General features: G+C 48.9%; 1 protein-coding gene across 1 annotated transcript in view; it reads right to left on the bottom strand.

Annotated features, from left to right (window-relative positions):
* The window catches only part of Rasa3 (RAS p21 protein activator 3), a 112723-nt gene that overhangs the window by 52260 nt on the left and 42647 nt on the right, over window positions 1-17816 (bottom strand). Inside the window, exon 2 of the mRNA XM_051169963.1 lies at window positions 16093-16210. Coding sequence (XP_051025920.1) covers window positions 16093-16210 — 118 coding nt within the window. The remainder of the gene's footprint in view (window positions 1-16092; window positions 16211-17816) is intronic.

The following is a 17816-nucleotide window of genomic DNA, read 5'->3' on the forward strand; positions in this document are numbered from 1 at the left end:
CTTGCCGTTCTTCTGGAAGATCTGAGTTCAGCTCTCAATACCCACACTGGGCAGCTCACAACTGCCTATTGCTACAGCTCTGAAGAATCCAGAACCCTTGTCTGGTGTCTCTGGGCACATGCACACACATGTAAACACATGTAATACACACACACACACACACACACACAGGAAAATAAAAATAAGTCTTTGAAAACTTTATGCTTTAAAATGCATAATTAAGAGAGTGGAAATGCAAAGTTACAGAAGAAAATATCTACAAGCCGGTTATCTGACAATGGGCTTGTATCCAAATAGGCACACCTGCATCACTCTTAAGCCAAACGGCCAAGAAGCATACAAAAATGCCAAATATCATCAGCATCACACATCTGGATGTGTGGCGTCTCCCCACAGGCACATATGTTTGAACACTTGACTCTTAGTTGTGGCACTACTTTGGGATGTTGTGGAACCTTTGGGACTTCTGCCTTACTAGCAAAATTGGGTTCCTGAAGGCAGGCCTTGACATGAGTGGGATCCTGAAGGCAGGCCTTGACATGAGTGGGATCCTGAAGGCAGGCCTTGACATGAGTGGGATCCTGAAGGCAGGCCTTGACATGAGTGGGATCCTGAAGGCAGGTCTTGACATGAGTGGGTTCCTGAAGGCAGGCCTTGACATGAGTGGGATCCTGAAGGCAGGCCTTGACATGAGTGGGATCCTGAAGGCAGGTCTTGACATGAGTGGGTTCCTGAAGGCAGGCCTTGACATGAGTGGGATCCTGAAGGCAGGCCTTGACATGAGTGGGATCCTGAAGGCAGGCCTTGACATGACACCTACTTCTAGTTGCAGACTGAGCTCCCTGCTTCTTGATCCCCCAGAACGTGAGAAATGAGAAATGGCAGCTGCTTCTGTCAGTTTTTTTTTTTTCTCATAGCAATGAAATAAGTAGCCATGGGGAAATGCGAATTAACCCAGGAGATGCAGGTGAGCCTTCCATCCTGGGCTCAGAGAGAGAGAGAGAGCTCAGCACACTTGCCTTCTCAGGCCAGGACTGTGGACACACAACTCCATTTGTATGTACCATCTTTAGTGTACTTTGCCAGAAATGTGGTGAAGTCTACATTAGAAACTACCTCTTTGAGATGAAAACAAAACCCTCAAGGGGAAATCTAAGACCTGAAGTTGTTCCGAGCATGTTGGGTACGGAGAAGTAGTAAAGTAAAGATGACAAGGAATACCACAGATGGGACGCCCAAGGCCTCCCGTCCAGGCTTTCTTAGGGTAACCACGGTTTTTACGGAAACTGCACTTAGCTGCTGGATTCTTGTGTGCCTTTGATTCTCCTGTATGTGTGCCAGGCACAGATCCAACAAGAGAGCACGGCCCTCTGTAAAGCACCATCCCTCGGCCTACTTGCACTGGGCACTAGTCTCTCAGGTTCTCTCTGTAGCAAAGAACCTTAAATATAGCATGAAGATCAACGGCGTGCAAGAAACACTCGAAGCCATAGGAGTTAGAACCTCCAGGCCAGGAGTCCAAGTGTGTGTACGGGTGCATAAGTGCAAGCAATCCTGGGTGTGTACCTCTGGGTGTGGTATGTACTCACACGCCTGTGGGTGCAGATGTGAGTTTGTGTGGCACACCAGTGGACACATGTACTTGTGGACACAGATGTGTGCTGATGGGTGTGAGCACCTGTGAATATGTGTGCACGTGTGCATGTGTCTATGTGCTTGGACTCTGATGCGTCTTTGTGTTCACTCATATGCATACATGAGCCCATGAAGTGCATGTGTGACCCACAGACCCATGCACGTCTCCCACAGTGCAGCCTTTATGGGGTTAAAACCTGCCCACCTTCACATGAAGCTACAGATGCTAGGAAATGATGGGATTTTATTCCCATCTTTATTCCTATCTATAAACACCTCAAGAAGAAGTGTCACTGTGGAAAGAGCCCATGCCCCAAAGGCTTTGGTCCAATAACAGAAATACTATCATCAATTCTAAAACTCAAAGGGGGAACAAGCCCAGACAAGCACTTTGTCATCCACTAAAAAAAAACAAAAAACAAAAACAAAACAAAAAAAACCCAAAAAACCCAAACAAACTCAATAGCCATAAGAGCTACTAAATGGCTCTGTTTAATACTCAATCATAAAACATCCAGGTTTTTTAAAAGTATAAAATAGATTCTTTGTGCATACCATTGTCAACACTCAGGGATCGGCGCTGAAGTGACTATTTGGGTTAAGACACTTGAACATCCACCCTCAAACCCCATCAGGCATTTCTGCCCCTTCTGGGAAGCCTGTCAGGAGGCCATCTGAGAACCAGACTCCAGTAACTGACCTTCAGTGCAATCCTTGGTCACAGCAAGGCTTGCTCACCTAGGGTTCCATTGTAACCCACCTACTGAGAGGCTCAGAGGATGTGTCACTTAGCTTTTCACTGCAATAGGAGATACTTGAGATGACAGGTTTACAAAGGGAAAGGGATTCTTTTGGCTGAGAGGTTTACAGATTCCAGTCCATGACTGTTTGGCATGTTGTCCTGGGGTGGTGTGAGACACATCATGCCAGAGGCATATGGTGAAGCAAAAGTTTACTTCCTGTTAAGGAACCAAAAGGGGGAAACAGAAAGGGGGATGGGACCTCACTGTTGACACTGGGCCTGCCCTCGGTACCTACGGATGCCCGATAGGCCCAATACAGCAGACAAGTGAGCATTTTTTTGTCTTATATCTTTTTGTAATTTTTTTCTATTATGTTCAACCATCTGAAATGTTTTTCTTCTTTTATTTCTTGTAATTTGTTCTTAGTTTGGGTAGGTGTTTGTTTGCTTGTTTGTATGGGTCAGGGTCTCACCATATAGCCCAGGTTGGCCTGGGGTTCACTATGTAGCCAGGCTAGCCTTGAATTCACAGTGATCCCCCTGCTTTAGTGTTCTGAGTGTTGAGATTATAGGTGTGTGCCACCATGCTTGGCATTCTCTTCCATATATCTTTTTTATTTGAATTTTACTAGTTAATGTTACTTCCTGTGAGTCACCTCAAAACCTTGGGAATTAAGGTGGGACACTGGCAGGCGAGGGAAGGATTTTACAAACGGAGGAGCTACTGTGCGCTGGTTAATTTCTCAGGAACGGGCTCAGCTGAGCTGGTAAACAGGGAGAGAAAGGGAGGAGTGGAGAGGGAGGGAGGGAGGGAGGGAGGGAGGGAGGGAGAGAGAGAGAGAGAGAGAGAGAGAGAGAGAGAGAGAGAGAGAGAGAGAGAGAGAGAGAGATCCGGAGAGCAAGATGCCCACAGAGAACGAAGAAGTGTCACTTGTGCTGAGCTTGGAGGGAGGGGGGCTCTTTGCCAAGAAGCCAACCCATGAAGCTTTGAGGTTTGAGGACTCCTCAAGAGAAGAGGCCAAGGAGGCTGGCCTGGCAGAGCTGATGTTTGTTTTTATGGGAGGCAAGGGTTTCAGAGAGAGACAGATTCCACATCCTGAATAAAATTCATTCAGCTTTCTTTTTTATTTATTTATTATTTTTAATTTTACTTTTTTTTTTTTTTTTTTTTTTTTTTTTTTGGTTTCTCAAGACAGGGTTTCTCTGTGTAGCCTTGGCTGTCCTGGACTCACTCTGTAGACCAGGCTGGCCTCAAACTTAAAGAGATCTGTCTCCTTCTGCCTCCTGAGTTCAGGCATTAAAGGTGTGCACCACCACCACTTGGCAGCTTTCTTTTTTAAAGAGAGTTTGGAGTAGTTTTTGCTTTAATATATATTTGTGTGTGTGTGTGTGTATGTCTGTATATGCAGTGTGTTGTGTGTATGTGTGCATGTGCCACAGTGAGCATGTGCACACCAATGGGCAACTTGGAGGCAGTCTTCTCTTTCCACCGTGTGGGATTCAGGAATCAGACTTAGATCATGAGGCTTGGTGGTCAGCACTGTTACCCCCCCCCCCATCCCCACCAACCCATAATTCACTTGGGGTTTAGACTCATGACTCCTTTTTGAATGATAAGAAGGAAACCACAACCCGTAAGCCTTCCCACTCCCAGTCACCCTACCCTGCTCAGCAGCTGTGCTCTCAGTCCAATGAGAACCCAGCAGGACTAGCTTTCCTGGAGCATGGAGACTTGCAGGGCATTGGGGACCCTGATTTGTAGCCAGCAGGCACCTTCAAGCCTGTAGACACATGAGTTTCTCGAGTCCAAACGACAGCAGGCCGTGGGTTGGCTGGGCAAGCTGCAGTGGGTTGCACATTCCCTGGGGTGTGTGTAGCCCAGCTCTGCTGCCTGCCCTAGAGCAGAAGTCAGAGTTCACAGAATTCTCGCTCATGCCTGGCTACTGGGTGAGACTCCAGAGCAGGTGGGTCAGCTCTTAGAAACAAAGTGCCCACAATGGTATCTGGCCACAGAGCTGCTGTGAGCACTACTGAGACTACCCAGGCTCTGAACCACTTCTAATTATTAGCACTGTTACAACCCACACACCTAATGGGAAACATAAATGGCCATGTGCAGCCAGCCACACACCCCGGCCTGGCAGTCTATTCACAAACTGGACTCCAAGCCACTCTCTTGTGCAACAATCAACTTGAGACTTCCAAAGCATCTGGATTGAGTGTTCCTGGAACTCCAAGTACCAGAGACTCATTCCTATTAGGAGAGTGGGCATGTAATCTAAGTAGTGTTTAGAAGCGGGGCCTTTTGGGTATGATTGGGTGTAGATACAGGAAGCTGGGCTTTTGCTCATAATCTCTGCTGCCTGGGAGGCTGAAGGGTTATCAGTGCCAGCCCAGCCTGGGCTACACAGCAAGGCATTGTCAAAAGGCTGGAAGGCAGGGAAGAAGGAAGGAAGGAAGGAAGGAAGGAAGGAAGGGAGGAAGGGAGGGAGGGAGGGAGGGAGGGAGGAAGATTGGATAAAGCCATGATTGAGCCCCAGCTAGAGAGACAGATCACGCACATGAATTCACACACATTGATCATGCACCCTGTCTGTCCCACCATGAAGCCTCTGCTGCCTGGGGGCACTACCAGCAAGACAGCTGCTGCCCAGATGTAACCCACTAAACTACCTCAGGTATTTTAGAAAGTCTGTAAAAAAAAAAAAAAAAAAAAAAAAAAAAAAGAAAAAGAAAAGAAAAAAAAGCCAAAAAACCAACAACAACAAAACTAACGTGACACCGCTACTTAAGTTTGCAGCGATTTCAATCTTTACATTTAGGATTCAGTTCCTGCTTGCTCAATAGCCACCCATGATCCGTGGCCACTTGACTGGACAGAGCATGGACAGGCCATGGGTGTGCAGAGAAGAGCATTGCCTGTCCCCTTGGGCAGGCAATCTCATGTTGAGGTGTGGAGAGGGAAGTGGCAGCTCGTTTGTGCTATCAGTAACTTTACACTAGACATGGTGCCACGCCACAGCCCTGTCTCTGCTCCAGAAACAGAAAAGGCAGAACTGGTGGGTACCAGCTTACCTGGTATAAATCCTCCAGTAAGTCTCTTGTCACAGAGAGTGGCCCTAGATTCTCCGGTCTTCGATGAAATGGGTGTAAGACTGGCGCCAGTACTTTCCTTAGCTAGTGTGGGATGTCAGTGAGAGAAACACAGAAGCCTCTGTCTGTAGCACTCCATGGTCATCAGCATAGGCAGGATGGCCCAGCCATACCGGCTCTGGCATGGGAGTGAGGCTGGGGAATAGCAGGGACTCCAGGCTGATTGATAGGAACTGAAGCAACACTGGGCCAGATGACACCCTCACACTTGACAGGTCAGCAAACCTTCTCTTCCAAGTCGGATCATAACCAGGAAGGCACTAGGGATTTTTTTTTTTTGTTTGGTTTTTTGGTATGGTTTTCTTTGTTTGTTTTTGTGACAAATTGATTCACAATATGATTGACGTAAAGTTTTGTGGAATTGCCCATGTTTTACCCCTTTATACTCTGAATCTGTGGGGCTTTTGAGAAAAAATATTCCCTTACATTTTAACTAACATTTAAAAATATCTTTTTTTAATGAGAAATAAAACTAAATTAAATATAAAAGTTTAAAAGAACAAAAATATATTGAGGTTATATTGCTAATGAGTATTTACTTTTAAGGCCAGGTCTATCATGACAGTACATGCCTTTAATCCTAGTACTCAGGAGGCAGAGGCAGGTGAATCTCTGGGATTTTGAGGCCAGCCTGGTCTACATAGAGAGTTCTGAGTCAGACAGGACAACATAGTGAGGCCTTGTCTCACAAAACACCAAACACAGTGTCCTAAAACGACTATGACCAAAACCCTCACATTCAATGTGAGGCCCAGGGAGCTGAAATGCTAGTGGCAGCTCTTGTGGAGATGCTTGTGTGCATGGTATTAGGAGATGACCTGGAAGTCCTGGTTGTCACCCATAGCTGCCAGAGGACCCACAGCTCCACCCCTAGGTATACACCTGAGAGAAACGAAATCTTAGCAAACCGCAACTTACACACAAATGTTCACAACACATCAGCAAGAAAAGGGGAAATCAGATATGACGGCACACACTCAGAACTCGGGATGCAGAGACAACAAGTGGTCTCTGAGTTCGAGGCCAGCCTGGTCTATTTATTGAGTTCCAGGACAGCCAGGGCTACATGAAGATACCCTGTCTCAAAAGAACAGCAACAAGGAAGAAGCATCTCCACCAGCAGATGGTGCAGAACGCAGCCATTTCGAGGAGCGCAGCCTGTGTGTGTCTTGAGGACACTGGGTGAAGAGTCCCCACGCGGAAGCCCGTTGTGCTTACAGCTCCACTGCCTTGAGATGCCTGGGATTCCAGACAGTGTGAGGAATATGGCGGTGGTTACAGGACCCACCACACTTCCTTTGATGAAGTGTAATGTTCTAAAAGCGACTGTGGCGATGGTTGCACAAGCCTCTAAAGTACGCCAGAAGCCACAGAGTTGTGATTTTAAATGGCTGAGTTGTACAAACTGCAAATTATATAGAAAAAAAAAAAAAGAACCTATTTTAAAAACAAAAATATAGCCAGATGTCAGAAAACTGGAAACTGGGATTAACATTCTGAGGTAAGCCCTAGTAGAACACTTTGCCTTGAATATATACAGATTAAAAAAAAAAAACGAATAGTTACAGATGGGGTTTAAAGGAAAAGTGGGGTCACCCTACACACTCTGACAGTCACAGCTTGCTTAGCCTCGTGTCTACAGCCACTTTCGGGATACACAAGCCTAACACCAGGGGCCAAGTGTCCCCATGGCTACCAACACAGTCACCAGGTTCCTTCACCATTGATGTTTCCAACCTTCACAGCTAGAAGCAGTGTCATGGTGACCACTCAGACCGTGGGTCTTCAGGGCTCCTGCCTGTTCCCACAGAACCATGAGGTGGGATTGTTGGCGGAGAATGCTCCGTGGATCTGGAGGCATCATGTCACAGAGCCTTCCCCAGAGCAACTACTGGCTCACGCCTTGCTATGCCAGGTCATGTCAATACAGTCAAGAGTTTGCTCATACAGGAGTGTGCCTCTGACCTTGGTGTATTCGTCTCCAAGCACCAAAAATAAATCTGGTTCAGTTGATAGCAGGAAAAAAAAAAGGAATGAAGAAAGTATTTAACATAAAATGTTTAAATTACAGGTGAGCTTGAGATGCTTCCATATAGTTATGAGTTTTTAAAACTTTACTCTTCTTAATGACGTTGGCCTGTTTTCCATTAGTATCTTTTCTCCCTCAGGATTTTGATCCGCTAGGAACTTTTGAATCTGTGTTCCAATAATTCACAGCACATGAGGAGCCCTTTTAAAGGAAGCACACACCCCACATCTGTGAACAGTTTTCTTACTACTGGCTGACTGGAGACCCTGCGCCCCCAACTCTGAACAGCAGGACTTGGGTCTCTCACCTACTGGGCCATGGCTATCTCGACTTTACACAGTCCCATGATGGAGACCCATGGGCGTGCTCACAGCAAGGACCTCCAGGTAAGGGCAGAGACACCCAGGCTGGGGTGAACTGCAGGCTAGCTTTCCTCCTGGGTCGGGGCGCTAAGAGCCAGGCTAGACTCCGGCCCAGGACCTCAACACCCTTTGCTCTGGGTTCTCTCATCAATGGGAGCCTGCTTGGGTCCCTTCCTGGGCATTAGAGTTTAAAACATATTTTCAAAAGAAAAAGGAAACAAGCTAAACACGAGGGAGGACATTCTTCTACCGCCCCCCTTCCTGGGCCTCCCTCTGGACAAAGCCTCCTTTCTGCGGCCATCAAAGGGGCACACAGTGAGGGCGCTTCCCTTCCCAGGCACTGCTTAGCCACAGTTGTGTCCACACAGGCTGCCTTTGTGCAGGCCACAGCCAGTGGCAAGAGAGGCATGCACTGCTAGCCAGGAAACCCCCGTTTAAGCCCTAGGGCTTCAGAAACCACTTTCCCAATGGGGAAAAAAGACCCATAGGGAAGGGCTGGGCTCCTCTCTCCTCCTTGCTGTTTGACAAGAGGAAATTAATCTAGCCAGCAGCTTCGGCCTTGAGGCCACCAGAATGACAGGCATGCTGTCTTTTACCTCATCAAAAAGGAAAGACGCCAGAGGCTCAAAGGAGTTTCACAGAATCAAGGAACTTTCATCGAGAAAAAGAAAAGCTGACAACGGGCCATTATCTCCAAGTGGGGCCTCTGGCAGGGACTCTGTATACCCCTCCTCTCTTCTACTTTTCCTTCCCCACTTTTCCCTCCCGTCCTCCCTCCCAGAGTCCTCTGAATCCCTTCTCTCACAGTCCTCCAATTGCCCCGCCTCCACCTCCTCCTGCCCATAGGACTGGGCACAGGGCTCACACAAGCCTCGCTTGGGACCTGCAGAGAAACCACCAAGTCATTTCCCGACATCTACTGCTGCCCCACCCCATCCCAGCTGCGGGCTGCTTGTTGCCTGCACTTCGTGACAAGTGACACTGGTCATGAGAAAATGATAGAGCTGGGTCCCCAGTGTCCTGCCTGGAGCAAACTCCTGGACCCATTTCCCAACATCAGGAACGGGATGGAGACTTGAGGGGAGTGTCAGGGCTCTGTGGAGAAGTATGAGAGGAGTGGGTGGAACTCTGTGTGCCTGGCCTTTGTGCCCCAGTGTCTGAGGAGACACAGACAAGTCCAGTCTCGGGGGTGGGGGGGCACCTAGGGAAGAAGCCAAATGACCCTCAGGCTCTAAGACTGCTGGGCTGGAAACAGCTCTCTAAGAAGCTTCAGCCTGTTTCTCAATGGCTGAACATTCAGCTATAAAATAGCCACTGGGCTAACCACTAATTAAAAGCTAGATTAAACTTTCATTAAAGCCAACAGTATATCAAATGTCCTCAGGAGATAGGCTGAGGTAGAACAAAGCTGCAGGGCACAGAAGGATCCTGTAGGGGCACCAGTCAGTTCCAAAAGGGCTTCAGGTAACAGAGGGACTCAGGCCTGAAGGAAGCCTCCACTGCTTCCAATTCCGTCTCTTAAACTCCGTGGATTGGGATTCTCAAAGCTCCTGGGAGCTTGCATCGCAGGTGGCCAGGAAGACAGAGCAGTCCAGATTTAACCACTGGTGCTGAGCCTGATCCCCTGGGAACTGCTACCAGAATAGTCCAGGGAGAATCCACAGAACAGGGAGGGGCCAGGGAGAGAAAACCATGCTGTCATCCGGTAAGAAACGGGGAAAACTTCACTGGGGCCTCTCAGTCCATTTACACGTCTACAGAGGAGACTGGGAACACAGTGACCCTGAGGTCAGGTCACGCAGCTTCTATACCAAGCTAACTTCCTGCCTGGTGCCCTGTATGTCACAGCCTAACACCCCAGGGTTTTGGCAGGAAGCCTGCAGCGCACTGGCTGCCGGGTACCTAAGCATAGTTAAGACATGGGGTGGGATTGTTTATCTTGAAACTGTGGCACATGGAACTGCGAATTTTCTAACTAAACACAGGCCTGGGGTGAACAGCTGGGCCCGGCTCGCGACTCATGGTGTGGGGCTGGAGGGTGAAAAATGTGGGCTGGGTATCCGCCTTGACTGGTCGTGTAGGACCAGGAAGCAACTGGCACCTGTGTCATTGGCCCCGGAACCTTGGGCATCAGGCAGGTGGTGGGATAAAGCAGCCTCTCGCTCCCACACCTCTTTCCTCTTAGACAGCCCTTGCACCTAGACAAGCCATGAGTCCATAGGAATCTTTTGATGCTATCAAGAAAAAGATTCCTTGGAAAACCCACACAGTCAGACACCAGGCCAATTGTGGGACTGAACTGTTCCAAGACCATGTCAAACAGACAAGGGCACAGGAGGGAAATGCAGTCCTTAGAGAGACACCCCACAGTTCTCAGACAGAACAGAGGAACCCAGTACAGAGGAGGAGGTCAGTGTTGGGCCTAGCTCTCTAGCACCTCATGGGAAAGGGACCCACAGTCCCTCCCTGCAGCCTCCTGGGGGCCAGGAGGTGTCCATGAGTGATACAGGCTGATAAGCCCCAACTTGGCTGGGATGACTGGAAAGAAGAATGTAGCCACTGTTTAGAGAGCTTGGGACATAGAAACACACTGATGTTTCCAGCTGCTGTCCACGGTGTAGGTGCCTGTATTCTGCCACAGGTGCGCTCCTGCTAGGACAGGGCGTCCAGGGGCGGGGTTTGGACAAATTAGCTGAGGGTGTTGGCTAAAACAAGGTGATAGAAGTAGGGAACTTGGTGGCCACACCCACACGGGGATGCACACTGGCTTTCCGAGCTGTTGAAGGCCCGATCTGGACTTGGAGAAGCCCCTTGCAGTCGTTCTAAACCCAGGGAACTCTTAGGCTGTGTCCAAACGACCCAGGAACTTACGCATTAGCCAGACCCTTGGAGAGACAGCATAGCCAAATGGTGAAATTGTGCAAAGGCCCCAGAGCCTTGTGGCTCCCACAGGTAATTCGAATTTAATGAGACTAACTCCCTTCAGGACACCATAGACCCAAACCATTCCTAGATTAAGAAAACAACCGCTTCCTTTACTGGCAGGATCATCTCAGATGCCTTCATGGGCATAGCCCTTCTCCAGAACCCAGAATCAAAAAGACACAGAAGGGAGAAGACATGGCAAGCTCAGGCCTTTTCTCTGCTAGGCTCAACCCTGGCTCGCACTCTTTTGTTGCACCAGCCTCTTGCACTAGAACCATTGACTAGAAGAGTCACCATGAGTATTTGTCATTACCACTGCCAAGACTCATGAAGTCTGCCACAGATCCTTAATGCCCTAGTACCCTACCCTGGACACATCACCACCATGGGCCAAAGCGGCCAGCACTGTAATTTCCCTGAGTGAGCACCGCTCCCAGCCAGTGATTCTGGCTGTAGACTAATACCAGGAAGTGAAGTTACCACACTGGATGGACTCTCTTGCAGCTATGAGAGTATTGATCCTTTTGAAGTTGGTTATTCTGTATGACAGCAATACACTCCTCTACTGGTCTGACAGTAACTCCATACACATAGACTCCTCTTCCTTCTAGTTGTTTCTTTCTGGTGTGGAGGATACTGGGGATTTTAACAGTGGCAGCCCTGAGCTGCTTTCTCAGCCATCCAGACCAGGGTCCCAGAGCACTTTGAGTGAACGAGAAGGTGAGTGTTGAGTTACTCTCACAGAAAAGGAAAAGGCTGGAGCTCTGTGAGGCCAGGAGGGAGGAAAGTGTTGTGTGGTGGTTTGAATAACAGTGGCTCCCATAGGCTAAGAGATTTCAATGTTTAGAACCAGGAAGTGGGACTGTGTGAGAAGGGTTAGGAGGTGTGGCCTCAGGAGAGGAGGTGTGTCGCTGGGATTTGAGGCCCGGTGTCTGTGTGTTGATTCATCACCCTCCCCCACTCAAGCCAACTAACTGCCTGTGGATCAGGATGTAAAGCTTAGGTAATACTCCAGGCATGACTGCCTGCTTCCCACCATGATGATAAAGGACAAACCCTCTGAAACTGTAACCAAGCCCCCAATTAAAGGTTTTCTTTTATAAGAGTTGCCTTGGTCATGATGTCTCTTCACAGCAATAAAACAGTAACTGAGGCAGTTTGTTTTCATCATCAGGAGCCCCTCTCCCAGGGGACCATGCCCAGCTCCTGCTGCTCTCACGGCTCTGCCAGGCTGTGTACGTTTAACCAGAACACCCTTCCATGCCTCCCAGCTCAGCCTTGCAGTCCTGTGAGCCTTCATCACTGCAGCAAGGCTGCTAAACCAGCATTTGATCCAAAGGGTGATGCTGGAGGGCACCGGAGAGCCATGGAGGGTCTGTTTTCTGATGACTGAGGCCAGGAAGCTGTTCAATGGGCACAGCTGCCCTCTGTGGGGCAGCAGCTATATGACAGGGATGGTGGCATCTAGCCGTAGGCTCCCAGTCTGGACCAGTGGGCCCCACTTGCTCTGTCCCTCTACTCATCATCGTCACAGTCGCCACTGGGTCTGTTCCTTCCCATCTCTCGTCTCAACATCTGCTGCTGGGTCCCGTCCCCTCCTGGAAGGCCGCCCCAGAACCTGACTAGGACCTGGGCCTTTCAGGCCTGGCTCCTTTGTGCCCTGGTAAGCCGTGCCACTGTCACCTCACTGCCCTCCACTACTCTAAACTCTTTTGCACTTCCCATTTCATTCTATTTCAAACTTACTTTCAGTTTCCTCTTCAGCTACGTCTATGGACAATGTAACTCATTCGCCAAACTTTGCACTTAGGTTGTCCCACTATTCCTGCATAGGCCACTTTTAAAAGAAAATGTTCTTTACAGCCCTCTGTCCTGCTGCTGTGTGTCCCCTCCGATCCCATTTTATCACTCCCTGTGGCAATCCCTTCATACACACACACACACACACACACACACACACACTTTATTTGCACCCATGCCCATCTTAGCTTACATTCTTTGAAACTTCATATAGGAAAATTCATTGAGACTTTAAACGGAAAGAGAAGAGCGGATTTGCTCTGTTGGGCACACGATTGCCTGAGTGGATGCTGGCCCAGGACCGACCCAGAACACATGGGCAGAGGCTTTCAGGCCACAGATGTGGACTCAGCATCAGGCTGAGCAGCACTTGCCACAGCTCACTTCTTCCACAAGTCACACGGCCCAGTGTGGGGATTAGGGTGTCAGTCTGAAGGCCTACATATGAAGTGGCCACGCTGACCCACACTTGAAGCTCTGGCCATAGTTATACCTGTATTTACTTCTGTGCTTATCAGTTTGAACTGAAGAGACGGTGCCCACTCCTCAGCTGGCACATTGCACAGGCAGCCTGAGGCAGGATGGCTGAGAAAGCAGCTCAGGGCTGCCACTGTTAAAATCCCCAGTATCCTCCACACCAGAAAGAAACAACTAGAAGGAAGGGGAGTCTATGCATATGGAGTTTCTGTCAGCAGCTCAGTTCTCACCTTGCAGCCTGACTCCATATCCCAATGAGTCTCACCTTGGTTTGTTATCATCCCACGTTTGTCAGGTTCCCTGTTCTCAAGGCTTCTGAGAACCCATGAGCCCTGCCGCAGCATAGATACATGTGTGCATTTACACCTGCTGTGTGATATGCAGCGAGTAACTTGAGAGTTAATATTAGTAGCTAAGATTAGAATAAAAGAATCTGTGTTCACTTCCATCAAGGCTAAATGGGAATTGCCTGATAAATTGTTGTCATCGAAACCTCTGTGTGAACTTGTTATTATTTGTAGAAATGTCTTCTGACATTGTGGAAAGACACAAATGCGTCTGCCCATGTTCCTGACATAGCACGTTCAGGACACAACCCTTTGAGATGCAACTCTGGGAGCCACCAAACCAAACGCACACATTGTGAAGACACTTAAACAAGACTTGCTTGAGGAGCCCACACTACTACAGGTAGGGGCATGCTACCCGTTCCCTAAGTCCCTCTCTAGGAACGTCTGTGCTGACGCCTATGTGAAAGCCTCTTTCTTTCTAAAAACTTGCAGCCCTGCTTCATACTGACTCACCCGACACAGAATTCTATGACGAAGCCCAGAACTCTGGCTTCACCTGAGCGGAAGTCTCTGAAAAGGTCTTCCTAGGCGGCTGCAGGAAGTTGTGTGGCACTCCTAGTCCCTAGCCCATTGCTGCTGACGTTTGAGGTAAAGTATAAACCAATAAAGCAGAAGTCAAGACCAGAAAGACGGCTTGGTGGGCAAAAGGACTTTGCACCTTGCGCCTTGCGACTTGAGTTTGGAAGCCAGGACCCACACAGTGGAAAAGCAGAACCATTTCCCACAAGATGACCTCTGACCTCCATGTGCCATGGCCAGCGTACCCCCTCTGCCAATATGCACATGTCCTTTTGTTTTTTTAAAGCCCAGAAGTCAGCTTCCTAAAGCTGTCTGAGAGAAGAGAGTCCCTGCGAGGGATCACTGGTGTGGGCTGGGGTGCTCTTGACACATGCATGGGAAGGGTTCTCATGGCAGCAGTTCAGGGGAGCAGCAGATCTGGGGCTCGCTGTAAATGGGTACCCAAGCTCCCGAGGGCTGGTATCAATACCCACCTGCCTTTGTTTGGCTGTTAGCCCTGCTTCCTGCATCTGAAAACCCGCATCTAGGCCCCAAGTTAGAAACAATGATTCTCTTTCTAAACCAGCCAGTGTCGGGCAAGCCCTGATCCCTCGCCCATCAAAGGGTCCTAGGCAGACATCCTTCCCACCGATTCACAACACTGCCGTGGCCCCAGGGCTTCGATCTATGGGCCTATACCAGCACACTGCTCAGATAAGAGAGGACCATGCTCAGGTGTCCACCGCTGACGGGAGGACAACACACACCATGTTTCTAAAGGCTAAACTGTCCCCAGCTGCTTCTCCACTGGCCCTACAAGACATTCTTCAACAGAGACTTGACTCCTGACAGTATCCTTCAGACTCTTGTTTTGTTTTAAATCCAAGTGTGCATAAATAACAACACCAACAGCTGTAGCTGTGGGGCCTCAGCAGGGTGGCTTCAAGGCAGACAGAATTGAGTATACCATCTTACCTCCCTCAGGGGCGGGCAGCACTAGTGGTTTTCCAAAAATTAAACTCATTAAGTCATCAGGACATGCTGTTTGCTACCACTTGAAGTGGCAATAGGAAAGGATGTAATTCAGCTGCTAAAAATGCTCTCAAAATCAGAATAGTGTTTTGAAACCACACAGCCCATAATTCTAAACCCAAAAGGTGGAGTCCCTGGCTCACGGCTGTCTCCTTTGATCTTGCAGAACCGCGGGGGAGGCTGGCACGCCTGCCTTGATGACAGTCCCGGCTCCCTTACCAGCTCCTAGTATGTTCACAGCCTCCCTGCTATTTTCACTCTTACTCTCAGATCACTGCGAAGGTCTCCACAATGTCACTTCCTGTCCCCACATGCTCCTAGCTGCAGCCTGGAGCCTCCTCAGACTGGGAGCCTATTGGCAAGGCAAGGTCTGAGTCCCATGTTAAAGGTGAAAAGAGCTCATCCTGGACCACCAACGCACAACTTATAGGTCTCCTTACATTCTCTTTCTCCTTGGCTTTCCCTCCCTTACTCAGAGCACGCCAATGAGTGCTTCCTAGGTCTTTCTCCTCAGTTAACAACTCTGGATACATGTGTCTCTTAATTGTTTTTTTAAAAAGAAATGCAGTGGGTTGGGGGGCAGGTGAGGAAGCTTTAAAATACCTCCTTTCTTAAAATTCTCACTTGACCCCTTAATGCAGACATCTTTTGTAACTTTACGTATATGAATATTTTGCCTGCATATGTGTGTGTGTGCCCTGTGTGCATGCCCGGTTTCTGCAGAGGCAGAGGCCAGAAAAGGGTGCCACCCCCTTGAACTGAAGGCCAGGTTGTGAGCCACCCTGTGGGTGCTAGAAACTGAGCCCAGGTCCTCTGCAAGAACTGTAAACGCTCTTAACCGCTGAGCCATCTCTCCAGCCTCATTTTCAGACTTTCTCAAGATGTTCTTTTCATATCTAGGGGGAAGGAAGCAGCTCCAAAACTTTCTCAGGCTTTGGGGCCCTAGAGATCAAGGACGTTAGCTCATCGGGCCATAGGTGCCCGGTACAGTCCACACCAAAGCCCCGTGGGTACTTCTTTATATAGGAAAGATGCATCCCGGCAGAGACAGGCAGACACGGAATCGATAAGAGCAGCAGTAGACCTCACCAGAGTGACTTCTCTACAATTTTGGTCCGGAAAACCTCCTCCTGGTCCAGGTTCACGGTGCAATAGCAGTCCCTCATCTTGTTTGGCCCCGGGTAGGAAGGAAGGTTCTTGGCTTCACCTAAGGAGTAAATGGGACACACACCAACTTAGCACAGATTGCGCAACACTCTCACTGCCGCACGCATCATCAACCTAGGCACAGTCACCAGTCGCACGCACGCACGCACGCACGCACGCACGCACCCAGTCAGCAGAGTCACTACACGGGGAGGCGCGTGCCTTCACCTTGTACACTCATTCTCTCTTCATGTGGTTTGGTTTTCTTCCAAGTCAAAATACTGTCTGGAATGATGCCTGGCCCACGTGCATCCACCTCCAGAGCAAAACCAGGAGAGTGCGGAGCCCTGCCTTGGCATAGAAGGTTATTGTTTGTCTGCCCCACACGAGTCCCTTTAGTTTATACACATTTTAACCAAGGTAAAATGCACACAGAGTGCACAGTGCCATAGCCATCTCTAAGTGGAAAAAGCCATGTAAGCGTGGTCACACACCGCTGTGCATCAACCCACAGCTTCCGTCATCTCACTTTGGACCTCTCCTCTCGGAAGGGTCTCCCCATGCCTCCCTTGGACTTCCCCTGCGCACTCCCAGCATCCACCATTCTGCTTTCTGCCTCTGTGACACTGATGGCTCTGGGGACAGCCCTAATGAAACCATGTCTGCCTCCTGTGACTGCCTTACTTTGCTGAATCCATATTGCAGCGTGCCATGGCTTAGGTGTGATAAAGGAATAGTCCCTCTGTGTAGTTTTTGTGATGTGCTTGCAGGTCCCTCTTTTGCTTCCTGGCCATTAGGTGAGCAGTTCGTGTCACCACTGTTGTCACCATCCCACCAAAGCCCTAGAGCCACAGGTCTACAGTCTTAGCCCGTGAGCTCCAAAACTGTGGAACATGTTGGAAGTTTCTTCCTTTCAAGGCCAAATAATGACCCATGCTTGCACAGACAACACAGTGTCCATTTGTGTGTCAGCTGGCTTTTTTAGGTTTAATTTTATTATCATGATAAAGATAGCAATAACCACCAGGACTCATTTTTCATTCACAAAATTAAACTATAACCTCCAGCTAGAATTTTCCAGTTGGGAAAAAAAGTCTAAAAGAAGAAACCTGACATGGACCTCACTTCCCTTCTATTGACCCTTCTCCCTCTGAGAAGCCCTACAAGAGTTCTGAATGGGTCTAGAGATTGCAGAAGATTCCGAGGCAGCCAGTGCCTGCGGTCCCAGTAGAAGAGTCTGCCATACTGGAGCTGTCCACCTACCCCTGGACAGCTGGGATAGGAGATTTTCCAATCCCAGACATTGGCTCCTGGGCCAGAAGCACAGAACAGCTCTGCAAGTGACCCAGCCTATAGGTGAACAAGAAGGGAGGTTGAAGGCTCGGTTTCCAATGTTCTCCATTGTAATTTCTTATGAGTTGAAGCCTTCCATCCTATAAAGATTTTCTCTTTAAGACTCTGGAATTTCTAAAGGAAGACTCATTAAAACTCAGGAAGTAAGGCCAGATGTGGTGGTGCATGCCTTTAATCCTAGCACTCAGTAGGCAGAGGCAGGCAGATTGATGTGAGTTCGAGGCCAGCCTGGTCTACAAAGTGAATCCAGGACAGCCAAGGCTACACAGAGAAACCCTATCTCGAAAAACCAAACCAAACAAACAAACTCAGGA

Source organism: Acomys russatus, chromosome 27 (genome assembly GCF_903995435.1).
Source record: "Acomys russatus chromosome 27, mAcoRus1.1, whole genome shotgun sequence".
Classification (NCBI taxonomy): Eukaryota; Metazoa; Chordata; class Mammalia; order Rodentia; family Muridae; genus Acomys; species Acomys russatus.